Raw genomic sequence first — 20,160 nt, forward strand, 5'->3', positions numbered from 1 at the left:
AATGATCAACAGACATTGATTTGTGACATGTGCTCTCAGTTGCATTTTGCGAAGTGATGTGGATTTTGTCATTTAACCTGCTTTTGAGCATTATATACACTTTTGACTATGAACCATGATTGCTGTCATTATTGAAGTTGTTTTTTGCAATTAAATTTCTTGCTTAAAGACAATTTTAGCACAGTTGCTTCACTTTGTATGTGTAAATATAATCTTTCTTTCATCAAAAAAACACTGACCTGTTTTACCCTTACTTAGGGGCAAAACCAGTCATTTGACTCTGTCGTAAAAATGATGTTGTATTAACATAACTTAAAAATAAATTTCACTTTTTTTGCTATCTTGTTTAAGGAAGCCTTAATATAACTGTTTAACACTAAAAATCGAAACATTTTTAACTTTATGTGAAGATATACACAATAATACCAAAATGTGACTAGTCTTGCCCCGCACTACCCTAATAAAAAGCGGAAGGTTAGTTGCAGTGATGTGAAGTTAGATTGCATAACGTTTTCGCGTAAATTTTAATCCCTTCTTGACCACTGATCTTACTCAGCGTCCATGAAATCAACAAGCGAGCAAAAGAATCATCATTTCACATCAAAACATAACACTGTTTACATGTAACAACGATCTTTCCGTAAAAAAGGCGTATTGATCTTACAGTTTGAGTGTACTTAGAAGGACTAAAAGACTATGCTTTCATGATAAAAGGGTGGAAACGTAATAACTGACCATGCATCAATTCAAATAAACAGTGGCAGCTATGCAGTTTAAAAAACGTTCGAGCTGAGAAAGAATCTTTCCACTCTCCATAAGTTACAGCCACTGCAGAACCACATCGGCTTTTGACGTTTCTAAATTCCAAACAGCGTTTTCATGTCTGCTAGCGTCAACTTCACTTTGCTCTCAGTGGCAGCGCCGTCCATCACAGCTCTCGCCATTGCCAGCTTCGATTCTTGAAGCTAAACAAAAATATAATGTTCAAGATTCCTACAATCAAGTAATGGAGCTAGATTGAAAAAAAAAACACCCAGTTAATTTGCCATATCCAGGCTAGCGCCCGGTGGCTGAATATTGAGATTAAGTGGACAGTAGGCAAGGAAGCCAGTCTTCGTGTAATCATGGGATTAAGTGTCTTGCCTAAGATACGGCTAGTCGTACACACTACACATTGTCGCAGGCCTCGAAATTCGTTTTTGTTGACGGCGGACAAACGTGTACGGTCTGAGCAGCTATCTCGGCGGACAAATGAAGTTTCACGGCGAACACACCAGTTTTAGCGTCGATCGTCATGTTTAATCACTTTATCTTGATAATTCTTCGCCATTCGAAAACTATAGCTACGGTTTAGAAGGCTTTTTAAGGCTTTCATCAGACCAACGACGTGCGCTTAAAGAGTCAAAGAGCCGTGTATCTGCTTAAGCCGCATAACTGATTAACTTCCACCGAACGAGGTCGTGTGGCTTCTTGCGTCACAATGCTCTGGGCAAGAGTCGGAAAACTTGTACACTAAATTTTCTGCTGTGCGAAGTTTCATTAGGCCTTTTTCTTTAGGTTTATTTTTTGCGTGTCTTGTGAGCGAAAGTGAATTTTCCCTGGGCGTTTTCTTTCTTATTGTAATACCAAAACTTAACAAATTTTGCTGCATCTTGCTGTAATATAGCCTACTCGTATAATGGTGAGTGAGTGGAACGACGTTGGTGAGAGCCCTGGAACGACGTTCGAAGGGGCGCAGGTTCGACACCGCTCAAGAGCATGCGACTGTGTCTTTGTTAAGACACTTGAAGGTGAACGCGAAGATTGGCTTTCTTGCCTTCCCGTCCACTTAATCTAAATCTTCAACCACCGGGCGTGATATGACATGGATACGACAAACAAAGAAAACGTACACACTCTTGAGCGTTGTATCAGAGCTCCTTCCACTCGACCGTGTAATTGGAAATCAGACAGCTTTATCTTAATTGTAAAACAAAGCAGCGAATGACGATAGACATGAAACCACCGGGCCACGCTTTCACTTGCATGTTAATGAAGTCGCTGCCCTTGCATCATTTCAAGGCTGACAGACGACAATTAGCCTACTAAATGCGTTACCCACGCGAAGGAAAGAGTAAGCTATGAAGTTCACTGCTATGAAGTCGGCAAGGGTTTCGAAGAAACACGTAGAAAAGACGAGGTCAATTTCAAAGTGACATTAGTCAAGCTACGACTTGACGAAGAGTGCCTTGCCCTAGCGATTACAAACCAAAACGAATCGCCGTGTGGTGTTAATACTTCGGTATGAAGCCAAAGCATGATTTCATACAATGATGAGTATTAACATAAGATCGCCTCTGTTCTACATATGCGTTATGGTAACATTGTGCCTTACCTTTAATATCTGTTCCTCTACTGTTCCCTCAACCACAAATTTGTGAACAAAAACTTCTTTACTTTGGCCGACTCTGTATATTCGATCGAATGCCTGAAAGAACAAAAGATTTACATTAAAATTGAACATGAGACTTTATGTTGCCCACCCACGCAATAAACTACAACTGTTTCAAATAATAATTTGAGGAAGGTAGTTATGAGCTGATCACTTGGAATGTGGCCAATGCTGAAAAAAACTTTGTACTAGGCTACTCCAAAACGTAGTATGATCAGAGCAAAGGGTTCATCATGGCGCATGTTCTTACCTGCTTCTCAAGAGCAGGATTCCAGTGCATGTCCAAGAGGAAGAGGTGGTTTCCGCCTACGAGATTCAATCCAACTCCACCAGCTTGTATCGACACAAGCATTATCTGTATAAGAATAACACCGTAGAAAATCAAGTTTAGACTGTAAGCACTCACAACACAGCCAACATTCGAACTGCAAATCGTGTAAGTTTAACTCCATGCTAACTGGAAGGTTTACGACTATGCAATGCATATCGGTAACTAACGTACAGCACTAACGATGACGTAAAACTTGTCTGTGTGGAATCTTTTTACAGTTGACAACCGCCACGCGCAAGTAAAGTACATGCGCAAGTGAACTAAAAAGTGAATTAAAAAAATTATCTTTATAAAGTAGGTTAATTCTGAAAAAGAATGACCCCAATTTAAACTATAGTTATATCCTCCAACTATGAAATGGCAGTGAAAAAGAATTGCACAATATTGATATCTATTTCATATCAGTGACTAATTTAACCGTCATGATGTCCGAATATGGGGACTCGATAATCTACATCAAATATCGCCGAGATTCCCCGAAGATCAATAAGCTTTGTGCCGTTTTCTTCAGGAAAGTTTGTGGAAAATGCAAAATTTCAGTCGTCGTCGTCGTGTAAGCCTCTGGGGCCGAGTGTCTATCCTTTTACCACCCCAGACTCACGATGTTCCCGGACAACACTGGAAGGTTACTAGAGAGCAGCCAGTCTTTGGTTTCATTATCCAAGACGCGCAGACCTTCCATTCCATTAGGAGGCTTGAAGATGGTACTTGGTACAGTCATTGGTGATCCGGTCTGCGGTCTGTTCCTCGGCACCACATTAACAGGAGGAGGAAGAGGCCATTCCCCATTGGTGCATGGTTGAGCGGAAAAGCCCGACGGGGTGCTGGTTTTGGGGGAGAAGAGATCTTGTAGTGGAGAAAATGGTTAGATTCCAGTGACCGTCGGCCAAGAGACAGAATGGCTTCTTCGCAACGAAGCTCAGTAAGTTGGATGCCAGCGAGAACGGGGAGATTGTCCAATGATGTGGGACGCAGGCATCCGGTCGCTGTGCACAGGGCAGTGAGCGATGTTGTGGCAGTGAGCACTGCGGCACCAAACAGGTGCACAGTGCTCTGCTGAAGAGTAGACAAGGGCTAAGGCTGCAATACGCAAAGTGTCAACCCTCGACCCCCAGCTGGAGCCTGCCAGGCGCTTGAGTAGCGCTGCGCGGGATGTCATTTTCTTGCGCAGTGACACCAAATGGTGGCGGTATGTCAGAGATTTGTCTAGTTTCACCCCAAGATACCTTGGTTCGGGGCAAAAGGACAGAGTTTTGCCATTATTCTGGACACGTAGCTCACGATCAGCTTCCCGATTGTGTAGGTAGAAAGCTGCTGCCAGTTTTGGTCTCGCTGAGTTTCAGTCACCAGTTCTGGTGATAAGCTGAGAGGGTTTTCATGTCCTGACTCAAGGTGTCTTCTTGGTTTTCAGGCTAGAACAAAGTTATTTAGTGCTACAGCAGTGATTCCCAAAAACTGAGTTTGGCGAACATCTCGCGACCAAGGATGCCAGACCTTGGTTTTTCCACCTAGATCTGGGTTTTTTTGACCACATCTGGGTTTTAAGTTTTTTTATTTCAAATTTAGGTAAATCTAGGTTTTTTTGGTTTTTAACTTTGTACAGAGCTTGCACGGTATTAAGGCACTGGGATCTTCGATAAATGGTCCACACTGCAACACAAAAATGATAAGGTAGCCTACTAGTAATGTTTTTTTGCATCAGCTACTGCAGTCAGTGAGGTAGCCTACAGGATGCTAAAGAAATGATCCAACTTTATGAAAATGTGGATGACTAAAAATTGGAGTAGTACAACTATTTGTGTTACTGAACATTTACTTATTGTGAATTTGAGTTATTCTTTTCAACATTATGTTCAAATGAAAAAGGCTAAGCAGGGTTTATTGCTAAGTACCAAGTTATCGTAGTTGTACACCAAGCAGTAAGCAGGCATGATGATTCTCCTCAGCCGCAGTCTACAACTCACACAGCAAAAAGTTTAGTTCAAAAGTCAAAACTAACCTTATTGGTTTTGTCTAGTCAGTTTTAGAAATTTTGGTTAAACACGCACTGAACCTTGCTAGCTAGACGCTTTACCATAAAGGTAATTTTGAACCAAAATCTTTGCTGTGAGCCCATATAGGCCTACCAAGCTCTTGTTTTTGTATATAGTTATATTACATATATATTAACTACCATACCAACATAAGCATGTATATTGTATAATTAAATCAAATATAGTTATTAATTACTATATTTGATTTAATTTGCTCTGCTTTGCTTTTTTGCTTAGCATTGAGCACTTTTTTGTAGTATTGATAGTTTTCATTGTTTTTTTTATTGCATAATTATATATATATAGGCTACGTGTTACTATTTGTAGCTTTCTGAGGCTTCTGTGTAATGATTTAAAAATGGTGCTGAAAGCGCACGCAGGTTTTTTTAACGGCAGTGGCTATTTGACCGGCTCCGGTCTTTGAATCTGAAACACTATTTGACCGGCCATGACGTCACTACATAAGCACTTTTTTCTTTCAAAGCAAAAGACGATAAGCGCCTTAAGTTTTAAATTCAACACGTTTTCTTCAACTGAGTCCGTGGCGCATACGTAACGTCTCGGGCTGCCATTCTAGAGGGAATGAGTTCGATACTATCCAGAAGCGTTTTTTTTTTTTTTAACTACAAAAGGATACAAACTGATATGAATGAATCAACAGGTGAATAAAAAAGTTTCAAAACGAATTAAAAAAGTTTTTTCTAGTCTTTATTTTTAACAAATTCCTTTCATTTCTTAGCACAAATTCTCTGAAAAAATCACTCCTTCTAATAGGCTGTACGTTTCGCTGAAGTCCGAAGTTAAAAATTAAATCCAGTCTCATTGTCGCACAACAATCAGTCAAGTTTCAAATCATCATCTCAACCAACCCTTCAAGACAACTTTCCACTTTCACTTTACTACGCTACGCTGAAGAGGTCGGGAGATCGAAACACTGGCCTTTGTCCATAGTTGCTTTTCATAATGTCTTTTTAGACATTTTTTTTGGGTCAATAATGTCTTTTTAGATATTACTTTTAAAGAAATAAAAAGGAGTCAAAAGGCATTTCACTCTGTGTGGAGCTACATGTACTTGAGAGGTTAACTGTTATTCTTTTATTCACAAATTAAAAAAACTTAACTTTATTACTCACATTTGGAAAGATTTAAAAAAATAGGCTGTAGGCTACTCAAATTAAAAATTGACGACAAAAATGCACTTGGGGTCAAAATTTAGTTAATTAAAAAAAAAAAGAACGCTTCAGGATAGTATCGAACTCTTTCCCTCTAGAATGGCAACCCGAGACGTTGCGTATGCGCCACGGACTCAGTTGAAGAAAACGTGTTGAATTTAAGGCGCTTATCGTCTTTTGCTTTGAAAGAGAAAAAGAAAAAAGTGCTTATGTAGTGACGTCATGACCGGTTAAATAGTGTTTCAGATTCAAAGACCGGAGCCGGTCAAATAGCCACTGCCTTTTTTAACCGCTTTACTACATATTTTCTGGACCTGGGTTTTTTTGCCTCATCTGGGTTTTTTTTAGCACACAATCTAAGTTTATTGGAAATTTGTCGCTGGCATCCTTGCTCGCGACCCAAGACATAGACAACCTGTACAAGTAATTTCAACACTGCATTTTTCAGTGTATTGCTGCTACAGACAAGACACAGACAAACAGTTGCAGGGGAATGCAGGGTGGTCTATTACAGCTCGACTTGCTTAGAAACATGACCACGGAAAACAAAGCAAATAATTTCTTGAAACAAACCTTCGGCTTTATGGGATTTCTATTGAACTCATCAACGACTTCCATTCGTTTTTTGGCAGAAACGCTTCCGTCAATGACTCCATAACTCATTTTGGCTTTGTCAAGATGGATGGCAAGTATTTTCAGCATGCTCGTCCATTGGCTGATAATGACGCATTTATCATCGGGTTGTTCAAACCTGCAATGCATTATGGGAAGTATTACGTAATCGTAAAATTAATTCAGTACAAAAGAGGAGGGCAAGCTTGGCTTTCCTGGTATCCGTTTGGAAATGTTGAGTTTTCCCTTAGTTGAATAACATGTTTGGCAAACTTAAAACCGGATTGAACCAGAAAAGAGTAGAATAATTACTGTGAAAAGGTCAGCAAAACATGCATTCCAAAATCATACTTGAGCTTATGCAAAGTATTCATGACAAATTTGGTCTTGCTACTCGATGAACTGGACTCAAAGTACATTGCCTTGTCCATGCTGGCGTAGTCCTCTTGAGGTAAGAAAGTTCTTGGGCTAGCCGCTGTAAAAAATAAGTAATTTTACAAGCGGAAACAAGCTTCAGAACCAAAATGATGGAAACACCTGGTCAATCTAATAAAAAAAATAAAGATTTTTAGCTATTTAATAGCACTGAAGATGAAAACAGTCTAGCTTTCGAAACGTGTGCTGAATATGAGTTTAGTATCTACAGTATGGCTATGTTTTTTTTTTTTTATTAATATCCCAGTATTTCAGCAGTTCGACTACCAGTACTGTAGAAGCTGGGTAACATGTTTATAAAGAAAAAGAAGTTGAAGTTGTAAATGGAAACTAGATTCTGAAGCGGTTGGAATATTGCGGTTTGTTTTAATGCTAACAAGTTAAACTTATAGCTCGCTCCTACCGCCGGTTTCTAGCGTCAGGGACTGAAACAAATCTTCAACAGCCACTTCTTGCTTTTCTTTCTCTAACAATTCGGGATCAAATTTGTTCCGTAGCAACGCAAGATGGCCGCAACATTGCCTCAAGCTGAAACGAGTAAAGATATAATTGTGAGGTGACAAAAAGATCAAAAGTTTTATTACAAAACAAAGCTAGCAGTATTTCTTTAAACTTTTTAAAACAGCCATAAACAAATAGTTTGGTATTCTAAAATTAAAGGTAAGTTATATTTCACCAACCAAATACATAGCAGCAGCCTAAATTAAGTACTTTTTCTCAATTCACAATAAAACAACGAAGATTTGAGTTTTCCTTTTAGAGTTCAACCGCAGTGAACCGTACCGCAGAAGCATGACTAGGAGATGAGTAGCTGATAGCTTCTGTCGAGTGGCACCATTGCTGGTCTTGGCATCTTGCTCTGTGGTAACTTGGTCTTTCGTCTTCTCGTAGTTACTAAATTTCATTTGCGATTCTGTTTTCAACTTGTCGTACACCTGAGAAGCACATCTTGTATAAGTTGTGTTGCAATATATGTTTTAAGAACTTCGGTAAAGAGTTAACTTTGTTGTCCCACAAACATAACAGAAAAAAACAAACAGAAACATAACAGAAAAGAACTTTAATTGGACACAAAAAGTAATAGACCGAACGTTTTCGGCTCCCTGTAACCTGTTTCGTTTGTTGCACGTGGCAAATACATACGTCACATAACCAAACATATACCAAGGCGGTGAGTGGTGACTATACCTATCCAAGAAACAACTCATAAAAAACATCGAGCAGAATGCGGATGACCAGTATTAGTTGCAAGAAATGGTCAGCTAACTTCACACTCTTCAGAGGAATATCTCTGTGGTCTCGTGAGAGACGGGCCTCGTAAAAAAGTTTATATTTTAAATTATTATAATAACTAAACCACCTCTCGCTCCACTTCATTCAGCTTGAGGGAGTGAGTTTTGAAGTGTCTGTCTGGCAGGTAAATCAAAGGCTTTCCATCGGCATTCTTTTGGCTCTTTTCTCTGAAGAATTTAGTTTTAACGTCACAGTAACATAGCTTAACATTTTGATAACAGTAAAAACTCGCTGCATTTGCTTTATTTTTTCCACCCAAGTTTTATAAAAATGAGTCGGATAATCTATACTGAAAATTTAGACCATCAAGCATTGGTATAATTTTTCTTGAAAAAAAAACAAACTAACACTTCAGACATCTAACCAGTGTAGCCACGCATTTTCTCTTGAACTTGTAGACCGGAAACTTTTTTACACATTTAACCCATATCCTCGTAGCGTCAGTTTAAACCAGTGATTCTCAAACTGTGTGCCGCGGCACACAAGTGTGCCGCCAGAGATTCTCAAGTGTGCCGCGAATTTTTTTGGAATTTTGGAAAAGTACTGTATAAATATTTGAAATAATAGCTTTCTCAAGCTGCAGGAAAAAGGATTGATTGCAAGTTACAAAGTGGCACACTTGTTGGCGAAACGTAAAAAAATCACATACGGATGCAGAATCAGCCAGCATTAGCCATTGTTGTTGAAGAAATGCTTGGTAGTGCTTCCCCAGAAGAAGTTTGAGTTCCGTTGTCAAATAACATAATTTCATGAAGCAATGAAACATTGGTAAATGAATGTTTGTTTTGCAACGAAATGAAGGGCACAACCAAAGGAGAAGACATATTCAAATTGGTAAATGAAAATATTTTGCTTTCTGAGTTGAAATGGAGTAACTGCGTAAGCGTTTGTTCTGATGGTTATCCTTTAATGCAGGGGAAAAATAAGGGTCTTGAAAAAAGTCTTTGATTTGTTTCTTGCTCTTAATAAATCAACTCATAAACAAGAAAGCATTCCGCAAATCATGAGCACATTGTCTGGACTTCAGCTTGCACTGCAACATTACTTTCCACCATTTGGAAGCAATGAATCAAGCAATCTTTCTGCAGAAGAGGAACAGCTCATTAATTTACGAAACGACCCGTTTTTTCAAACGTTGTTTCCCCAAAAAAACCTGGATGAGCTTTGGCTGTCTGCTTTCAAATCCTATTCCATGATCGGTGCAAAAGCAATCAAAATGATATTACCATTTGCATCTTCATGGCTATTTGAACATGGCTTTTTTGTTTGGGCTGAAATTAAAAGCTGTAAACGAGAGAGACTGCTTGGAATGGACGATGAAATGCGGGTATATTTGCCAACAATGCAACCTCGTTTCAGTCATATAAACAAGCACATCCATCCCATTAACACGTGGAAATAACTTTTTTTAAAGCAACTTTTCTTCTCTTGTATAAGTGTGCCGCAAGCATTTTATAATTTTTCTAGTGTGCCACAAGCCGAAAAAGTTTGGGAACCACTGGTTTAAACTAACGGCAAAAAAACAAGGATTTCAAGCTTACTAATGCTTCTGCACCGTCAGTTTAAACTGACGCAGGAAGAAATGGGTTGACATGAAACAATTTACATCAAGGAACAAAACTGTTGTCCACATGATTCAGAACGAACGTGAGCATTTACATCCACGAAAATCGGCATAAAATAAAACCTCGTCTCCTCTTACCTGCGCAGAACAAGACTAGAAACCAAAGTCTTGAGTCGTCTCTGCCCCTGCACAGTCTTGTTGCTGACTTGGTTCTTCCACAGCTTGTACTCGTCGTATGGCCGACAACGTAGGAACTTAATCATGGCGTACATGTCAGTCTCTTGGTTCTGAACGGGGGTGCCTGCACGGTGAGAGAAAATAAAAATGCTTTTAGTATTTTTTCGATCGGTTTAAATACCATGTAAATTATTATCATTTACAGACATGGACATTTTGAAATACAATTAGAGCAGCAGCAGCATATTATCTTTTTAACTTTATTAGAATTACTGTTACATCCAAGCATGCACGAGCCAGGGATATATCTCCTTGCTATGTTGCGAAGTAATGAGAGCATCTACATGTCGCTTGTTGGCGGTACACGACAACTGGGCGAGACCAGGTGGGCGACGAGCCAAGTGGGAGACGGGCCAAGTGGGCGACGGCCAAAGTGGACGACGTTAGCGAAAGTTTAGTGGTGGTGACATATAATTTATCTAGTTGCTTTGCGGCGTCACGGTTTATCGTGAAGCTTAAGAGAAACCCCTCAGAAAAAAGACAAACGAATAGTGGTTGAAGTCATCGAAGCTTGTCAGTCGTTATAAAGTCATATTTTCTGTTTTAGATCATAAAATATGACTTTTAATTTTTACTTTAAAATACAATAATTGATTTGTGGAAGGGAGGCAATGAGAGTTCTCACGCTGAGTTTCACGAAGCATTAGAATTTATTTTATTTTTTTTTGTTCGAAAATCACTACAAAAATTCAAATGTCTAATGCATGTACCTACCAAACCAGCTACTTAGTAGTTAAGATCGCAGCACTGGCTGACCTAGTGACCTACCGCAAGTGTTTATAATATTCAGAGACTGGATTGTGTGTTGCAAAATAATGTGTCAAGATGATGTCACAATGCAAATTAACATCAAACAGCAAGCGCTATTACTAGACTACAAAAAATAATGAAAATGTTGCTTCCAATGCTTCGTGAAACTCAGCGTGAAAACTCTCATTGCCTCCCTTCCACAAATCGATCATTGTATTTCAAAGTAAAATTAAAAGTCATATTTTATGATAAAACAAAAAATAATGAAAACGTTGCTTCCAATGCTTCGTGAAACTCAGCGTGAGAACTCTCATTGCCTCCCTTCCACAAATCAATTATTGTATTTTAAGTAAAAATTAAAAGTCATATTTTATGATCTAAAACAGAATTCTGTTTTAGAACAGTTATAACGACTGACGTCTGACAAGCTTCGATGACTTCAACCACTCTTTGGCCATTCGTTTGTCTCTTTTCTGAGGGGTTTCTCTTAAGCTTCACGATAAACCGTGACGCCGCAAAGCAGCTAGATAAATTATATATGTCACCACTACTAAACTTTCGCTACCGTCGCCCACTTGGCTCGTCGCCCACTTGACTCGTCGTCCACTTGGTCCGTCGCCCACTTGGCTCGTCGCCCACCTGGTCTCGCCCAGTTGTCGTGTACCGGCTTGTTCGATACCTCTCAAGAGCAAGCTGCTATATATTGGCAATACACTTAATTAATGCTGGCATGCCAAAATGAGAGTAGCTGACTCAATAACTGTATACACAACCTTTCCTTGCTTCCAGTTATCTGTAATGTTGCGTCTGTAATTGCATTGCACTGTGTGTTGTTTCAAATCAAGTACAGTTGAGGGTCAAGATGAAAGTTATTGACAAACCAAGCATAGATTTTCACAAGTCCGACGAGGTTTGTTCAGCCGTCTACAAACAGCTTACGTGTACAAAAACGTTTAAAATAAAAAAAAGGAAAATTTTAAAAGGATATCAAATGTCGATGGCAGACACTGCTGACTGCTGACTGCCGTTCTTTCTGAAAATTATGCTATTTTCGGCAAGAACTTCCTATATTGACTGGATTAGTGGATTGTATCGTATGTTTGGACAATATTTAAAAAACACATACAGAGCGAAAGATGTGACATCACATGATGTTCACTGTATGTGTGTTCATATTTATCATTTTGTTTGTTGTGGGAAAATGTTACCTGACAAAGCCCAGCGGGACTCTGCGTTCAGCAAGCATGCCGCTGCGGAAGTTTGACTTTTATAGTTCCGTATCTGGTGGGCTTCGTCCAAGATGATTCTTCGCCATTTGATTGAAAACAATGCTTGTTCTCTTGCTGAAATTTCGGATAAAACATCATGACAAAGTTAGCAGTTAACTTCACAAGTTAACAGTTCAGCTGAAAGGTTGGTAAAGTTTCACTATTGTGGGTCTGAATGATGCAAGGATACCCCATATGCTATAGAACGGGTAGTAACGTATGAACTCCACAACTGCGATTTGATTGAAACAAAAACGTTTTTTATCCCACTAAAAATTTGCATAAATTGACGACACAGCTGTTGGCACATCCACGACTGCTGCACGTGAAGAGAAGATTCAGTGCAGGGCACCAAAATCAACCTTAACGCACGAAGAGCAAAATCGTCTAAACTTTTCTTCAGCGTTTTAATGTTTCACTCAGGTTTCAAACAGCCTGTAATATGAAGACGTTGAGACCAACGCATATCATATCTGTGATCAATCAATGATCAATGCACTTCTATATAAAAAAAAAACAGATACAATCGGATAATAATAATCAACGTGTTTAGAATGTATCTAACACAGCTGTTTCTGTTTACATGGCCAAAGATCCATCCACGCCTCAAGCGGTCGTAAAATTATCTTTCGTGAAGATCAGGCATGTGCACCAACTGCTGGTTCCATCGATGTAAAGAAACGCTTGTTGTCTAAACGTTCCATAACGTATATCATCATCATCATCATAATCCATCGTCGGTTTGTTCCCCACTAGTGGGGGTGGCCGATTGTTTCCGCGCAGCAATTGTTTTAATCCCTTTTCTCCATTTCACCCTGTCCCTTGCATCTTCCTCCTTTAGTCCGACTTTTTTAAATTCATCCTTCACTTGTTGTTTCCACGTTCTTCTTGGACGACCGCGTTTCCTCTTCCCATCCACCTTTAGATCTAGTGCCTTTCTAAGAAAACTTCCTTCCTCCCTCCTTATCACATGTCCATACCATCTTACTCCATTTGCCCTTGCCAGTTGGTCTATGGTCTCTCTCATCTCTAGCATATCCAACAATTCTTCAGTCCTTTTTTCCCTTCTCGTTTTCACCCCACACATTGCTCTCACCATTGACCTTTCTGTTCTTCTCAGGATTGCCAGTTCACTCTCTCTCAATATCCATGTCTCGCTACCATATAGCATTGCAGGCCGCACACAGCTCCGATATACTTTCCCTTTCATCCTTAGTGAGAATTTTCTGCCATACAACATTTCCCCACATTCCCTGAACTTTGCCCAGCCCAATCTTGCCCTTGTTGTCACCGCTGCTTCACATCCACCACTTCCATTTATCCGATCACCCAGATAACAGAAGTCTGTCACTGTTTCGATGCCATGGCAGAACTCATCATCATGGCCTTACACTTCATTCCTTCCTTTACTGCATTTCCCACAAACAAAACACTTCGCCAATCTTGTTGCGGCTCTCTTGACATTAGCACATCTTGCATGTACCCACTTTCCACATTCCTTGCATTGCATTGAATTTCTCATCACTCTCTTGCCACATATTCCACAGGGATCTACTTTGCTCTCACAATCATAGAACAAATAAAATGTTGATACTCACCTTTGCCGGGCTTTTCATCCGTTGAACCAGCAACCGGCTTTTCTTTTGGCATGCATCTTCTCACTGAGGAAATTGGAAAAATAATGATAAACAACAATACCAATAGCTAGTCAACACAGCACATAAGTTAAGCGAGGTTTTATAAACTTTCAAGTTTATAATTCAGCGCTAAAATGACGTCATTCGGGGCAGTTTCCGGTATTTTTTATAAGTTGCAATCGATTGAGTTTCGCTTTTAGCAGCATAATCGTTGCTTACTTCACAATGTAGATATTAACGACCCGTTTTAGCCTGATGCTGCGACTTAGCCATGTGCTATGACGCGGGGACTGTGTTCCGAAATCTAGTGCAAACCGCTATTACCACAGCGAACTCGCAGCATCAGGCTAAAACAGGTCGTCAATTATCTACATTGTAAAGTTTCTATAGGATGTTCCAACCTCATTACGAAATAAGTGTTTAATTAATGTGGTAAATTTACTTATCTAATCTACCCAATTTCCCGCATCCTCTACAACAGGTCGAATATAATCAAAGGTTACCGAACAATTGTTACTTTATTCGGTATTCATTGAACAAGCAACAAACCTAAATCATAAGTAGTGATGACAACATCAAACTCAGCCAGCTTCTTCCCGTTCTCCTCTCGAGCACTGCCGTGATAAAGATGGATGCTGAGAAGACCTCTCTTGCATCTGCAACCAGTGTGAACTGAAGTTGTTGAAATATATTTAAAAATTCCTGAATCATTCTCTACAGTTCACTGTAGAAGACACTGCATCATATCAAATGTAGATTACAGGAGAGTGCACGGCGTAACGTGTGGATTACAGCCAGCAAAGCAAAATTGGGCTGAAGAAAGTTGTTTGTATAACCTCTATGAGCAAAAGGTGTTTTTTGCATTGTTTCAGCTTCTTGCGATCTTGACGTGATGCAAATAGTGGTACATTTTGTGGGCTAAAGGACGAAGTGCACGGTGGTTCGTGTACTTGCAAAAGCATGAAAGATACGACAGAAGTTAAATGAGTGCCATTAGAAATGTTCTAGCAACATGCTTTAATAAAGTCAACATAAAACTGCAGTGAAATGACACAAGAGTATTGTCAGCACATCTTTTCTCATGGCAGCTGTTGATAGCACATACTCCCCATGGACCAAGATGATTTCGGTGTATCAAGCGCCCGATTATTCAAAAGTGGACAATACACACTCCTGGTTCACCTTGAAAGGAAAAAATAACAAAAGCCATCTATTTTTTGCCATGCTTTTATATTAAAGTAAGATCAACCAAAAGCCTACTTCCCGAACCCGATATTGCAGGACAAGCGTGGTGTAAGACAGCTTGGGCGGCTGAATTTGCCAGTGAAGTACAACATAGTTTATTTCATTCATTACTCTAATAATTACCTGTTGCGGATTTCTTTCTCCCAGTGATAAATGAGAGAAGCTGGTGCAACAACGAGGGTTGACTCAGATTGGATGACTACAAAAATAACATTGAAAAAACTAGTAAGTTCTTGGTAATTGCATCAGGGATACATAGAAGTATTATGACTGTGAGTCTCTGATTTGCATTCATCACTTCGGTTCTAATCAATGCATGTCTTCGATACGTACACAGTTAAATGCTATATGAGTCAAGGATGGATCCAGGGGGGGGGTGGGGGTGCACACCCCCCAAAAAAGTTTCAAACTGCTATTATGTATTATTTTAATAAACTAATGAGATTAAGATATACTAGTATTACTTTATATTTTGATAGATCATAGCATTTTATATAAGCATTCAGCATGTAACGAATTGATGCTGTGTAGATTATGGAATGTGTATCAATGGAAATAATCATGTGTTTTGTACTGCTCATGTTTTTAAACTTTAGAATATTTCCCAAAATTTAATCACGTTCTTGAATTTTGTTATATCATAAGTGTTTTTTATTCATGCTTGTTTTTAAGACTTGATTTTTCATGCACACTTTCTCCGAGGCTGGATCCATCCCTGGCTGCATCTCCGAGGCTGGATCCATCCCTGATATGAGTTACCAACCATCATTGAGCTTTGTTTTTTAGCGTGCACGTTTTACGGAGCATTTGTGCACCTGTAGCCACCCGTCCAGATGACCAAATCTATTAATTTTTATGAGTTGTGGTTTTTGAGGCAACCTGCACTAGATAAGATTATATCGATCACTACAACCACTGGCGCCGACTTACGGGGTTACGGGGTGGCCACGCCACCCCGTAACCCCTGTGGCGGGGTGGCAGCCACCCCGTTTAGGTTACATTACTTGCTGCAAATAAATGTAATTTAAACGGACGTTTAAATCTTTTTTTGATCATTGGTTTTAGCTTCAAGTCAACGTAAAGCAAGAGGTGAACCAATATGTACAGTATAGTATTGCGAAGAAAATGATTGTTTTTGTCACAAGCATGATACTCGCGTAACATCAAGCAAGCTACGTGAAGATTACGCAACACGTGGCTATGAGTTTTTTCCTTGTTGTTGCGATCGTTTTATTTGTTACTTGTCATAAGTCATTGTTACATTTGTTAGGTTTACAATGGGATTTATTAATCAATAAAATACGATCTTTCCATTGCGTCCTTCAAAAATATTTTTTGAAAATTTTTAAACTGCTCATAATATCGCTATAAATTATGCCAGCTATAAAATACTTGGAAATAAAATTATCTCGATGATTGATAGCTTCACCCCCTAAATGAATATCTATTTTCAAATTTCATTAAAAAAGTGCAATTTTCGAAACTTTTTAAGTTTTATTTAAAAAGTGCACTTAGTAAAGTAGCAGTTTTAACGTTCTGCAAATTTACACGTTTACATGATTCTATTCGAGGAAAGCTACACCCCCTGCCAATTCCCAATAATAAAAGCAACCTTTTTCAATTGCTCAAGATTTTGCATTTTGAATTATTTTCCGATTTCAATTATTATTGGAGTGTACTGTCATCTACTTCATGCTTTAATTTCTACTTTGTTATCTACTTCATGCAGTAATATTACGTGTCAATGCGTGACAAACTGTGAGGCGGGAATTTATTGGTCTGACATAGGAGTTGCTTGTTACATCATAAAAAAAAATTACGAAAAGTCGTCCAGTAAAAGTTTTCGCCGACATTCCAGTTTTATTCTGCTTAAAGATGCCACCGAAAAAGTGTTCAAAATTGCAGCCCTCCATTGAGTCATTTTTTGTTGCATCTAGTCAGGATTTGAGCCAGCATGAAAGTGATCAAACGCCTGAACGAAACGAAAGTGTGCCACTGCCAAAAGGCGTTAGCACAAGCAGGATAATCGCTGTTGAAGGGAGAAGCTATCAAAAATCGTGGGGAGCGAATTCCCGTGGCTACATTACGATAGATGCAAAGGTAGAGCATTCTGTCTGATTTGCAACTGCTTGATCTATTTGAAAGCAATGAAACAACTTCATTAATGCTTCCAAACGTGGTCTGCATTGTGAAAATATACTTATCGTTGCCTTCCACCACCTGCAAGGCGGAGCGATCGTTTAGTGCACTCAGGCGCATAAAAACCTACTTGCGATCTACCATGACAACTTGACCAGTTGATTAACAGTTAGATTGACAGAGCTGCTGTTTGCAAAAATACTTTTGCCAAATGTTAATTGTCAGAGCAGCAACGCAACAATAAAATTCACGACATACCTCCTGTGCTTTGTTTTAAAGTTGCTTTGTAAATTATCGAGCTACAAATCAGGTGTGAAAACACAATTGCATCTACGAAACACGCTTAGTAAAAATCAAACAAAAACATGCAGTTTGAAAGTGTTTAGGTTGCCATATTGTGCTATCCGCCACCCCGTGCAAAAATAAAAGTCGGCGCCTATGACTACAACATTATAGTTTGTAGATACTGAGTATGTGTACTGCTCAGGATAAGAAGCTAAAAACATTTCTATAAAAAAAAAGAAAATGGAAAGTAATATCCATTGCACCACATGAGATACATGCAAGGCCTGAGATATGCATAAACGATTTGAGACTTGAGTTACACTATAGAAATATAATTCTTATGATATGCTTTGCTAATTTTTGATGAATTTCATTGACAATCAATTAGGAACCTTTAATCTCAGAATAGGCTACTGAAACATTCAGAAAGATTAAAGGTCATAAATGTTAGCTATCTTTCAGCTTCATAAATAACCACATGGAGAATCTTAAAGTTATTTGAAAGCTAAACATTCCACTAACTAGATTTGTAAATTGCTGAACAATTATTCATATTTTGAAATACAAAAATATCAGCAGGAAAACTACCATCTTCCGTGTTTGAATCATCTTCCGATTTTTCAGACGTTAATTTCAGTCCAGCACCATCTTCATCAACTTTTTCTGTTTTCACAACCACACGATCTTCAGAGTCTTTAGCTACATCTTCGACATTCGAGTTCTGCAAAGTTTCATCACATTAACAATGATGTACATGCCGTTGTGGTGTGTCATGAGCACAAGGAAAGAATATAGATAACTTGACATTCACACATGAAAATCTTCAAAGTTAGCTGAAGATTTGCATGGAGGCTTTTCACAATAAATAAATGTTAGACTTAAAAAGATAATTATGTTAAAGTTCATTTCTTACTGGTGCTTGTTTCAGTATTAAAGCAATCATTGTTAAAGTCTTTCCAAGCCCCATGTCATCAGCAAGTATGCCGCCACTCACAGACTGCTTCTCACGCCATACAAGCCACGCCAATGCTTGTCGCTGATGGGTCATTAAATTTATCTGAAAAAACAGTACCATAATGAAGAATGAAGATATTTAAACAGCATTAGTTACAACAAAATCATAGCTTACGTTCATCAAACAGCTGTACATAATATTCTATAAATAAGCATTAGCAGAAGAAAAAGCTACAGTAATCAAAATGTAGATTTTACCATTTAGATTTTACCATTTTCAATCTAATCTCAAAAAAGATCTGGTAGGTAAATTTTGAATATAGGAGAATTACCAACAAGCCGTCTGGATCAGTTAGCTCAGCATCAGGTGAAGGGCATGTTTCCAAAGCTGTGTGGAGCTTTTCAATTGCTTCACTGGTCACCTGAACAGAATGCCACTTTCATGCCATGATTTTATAACTTGCAAGAATTCTTAGTATAACAAGATCAACAAAGTTTCCTTTTCTACATTTCAACAACTTTGTGTATCTTAATTTTTCACTGAAGAAGAGCAAATAAATCTACAATGACTGTTACCGTACCGTTGTTGAAGTTACAAATTTTGCTATATTTTCTCAATGTGATCTATCATTTGGTTTTTGCTGAAGCTCAACAATTGGCTGCCGAGAAACAACAAATTCTGCAATGCTTGCAATGTTTAAAAAATTACAATACTGTATATACAATTGTACATGACATCAACATTATCAACTTTAAAGGCAGGCTTTTTAATACGTAGAGATAAAATTAACATGAAACATTTCATAAACCAAATAATAGTTAACAATTAATACACACCTTTTTAACGATGTCGATTTTTTTACTTGTCATTCTCCCTCCATAATATTTGTCATCCAAGTTTTTGTAGAAATCATCCTGGGCTTGAGCATACTTGACAATGTCATGATGGTTTTCTTTGTTATTGCTGTTGTTTTGAACCTTACAAAAAGATTTGCTAGAAAAGTCCGGCTTTGTTTCAGAGGGCTCACTTTTTATCTCAAGCAAATTCATGCTATGGAGTTTTGCTTGGAGATCTTTGATTTGTTCTTGGAGTCGCTTGCCTCCATCTGGCAATTTGTGGGTATTTAAAGTTTTTAAGAGGCCAATTTTTGTCTGAATCTGTTTTTCTATTTTGGCACACTCAGGACTTGAAGATTTGTCTGCAGGGACTGGTCTTAATGGGAAGGCTTTATGTTGATGGGTTCCAGATTTGTGTTGTGAAGTACTATTAACTTTAGATTGCATTGAAGTCTGAGTATTGATTTGTTTTAACGTATGAATACTTTTTTGCATCTCATCATGTTTGTGGGAAGCTGGGTTAGTGTTATGAGTGAGGTGCCCAGCTGATTTAAAACCATTGGCGGTACTAGGCATAGCAGAACAACAATCTGTGAAAACACTAGATTCTGTCACAATTATATCTACTGCAGCAGGATTTCCATGACTTTTACTTTCCACTAATCTGACCTTGAGATGCTGTCCACGCTTTACAAAAGACAAGCCAATCTTTTTGAGCTCCGATATATGAAGGAAAGCTGATCCGGCTTGACAAGACACGAACCCAAACCTTTTTTGTACATCAAACCATAAAACAACAGCATTGACATGATCAGAAGAGCATCTACTATCTTTTGGGATGTCTTGAGGCTTGTGAGCAAAAATGCGAACAGCGACTGGATTTTTGTCAGCAACTTTGAGCAAGTCAAATTTAACATAATTACCAGGTTTCAGTTGC

At 38.7% G+C, this 20,160-nt stretch overlaps 1 protein-coding gene across 1 annotated transcript; it reads right to left on the reverse strand.

Annotated features, from left to right (window-relative positions):
* Positions 1–440: 440 nt before the first annotated feature.
* LOC145780502 (transcription termination factor 2-like) lies at positions 441–19,715 on the reverse strand. The gene is made up of 17 exons (XM_082592120.1): positions 19,224–19,715; positions 18,719–18,808; positions 18,346–18,489; positions 18,021–18,153; positions 15,132–15,207; positions 14,313–14,419; positions 13,725–13,787; positions 12,067–12,201; positions 10,010–10,172; positions 8,375–8,474; positions 7,798–7,949; positions 7,418–7,542; positions 6,931–7,054; positions 6,541–6,718; positions 2,682–2,786; positions 2,375–2,467; positions 441–965 (listed from the first exon to the last, which is right to left on the reverse strand). Exons 1-17 carry the CDS (start codon positions 19,668–19,670, stop codon positions 858–860), a joined length of 2,343 nt encoding a protein of 780 aa, XP_082448246.1. The 5' UTR covers positions 19,671–19,715; the 3' UTR covers positions 441–857.
* Positions 19,716–20,160: the final 445 nt, after the last annotated feature.

Source organism: Aplidium turbinatum, chromosome 12, assembly GCF_918807975.1.
Source record: "Aplidium turbinatum chromosome 12, kaAplTurb1.1, whole genome shotgun sequence".
NCBI classification, from domain to species: Eukaryota; Metazoa; Chordata; class Ascidiacea; order Aplousobranchia; family Polyclinidae; genus Aplidium; species Aplidium turbinatum.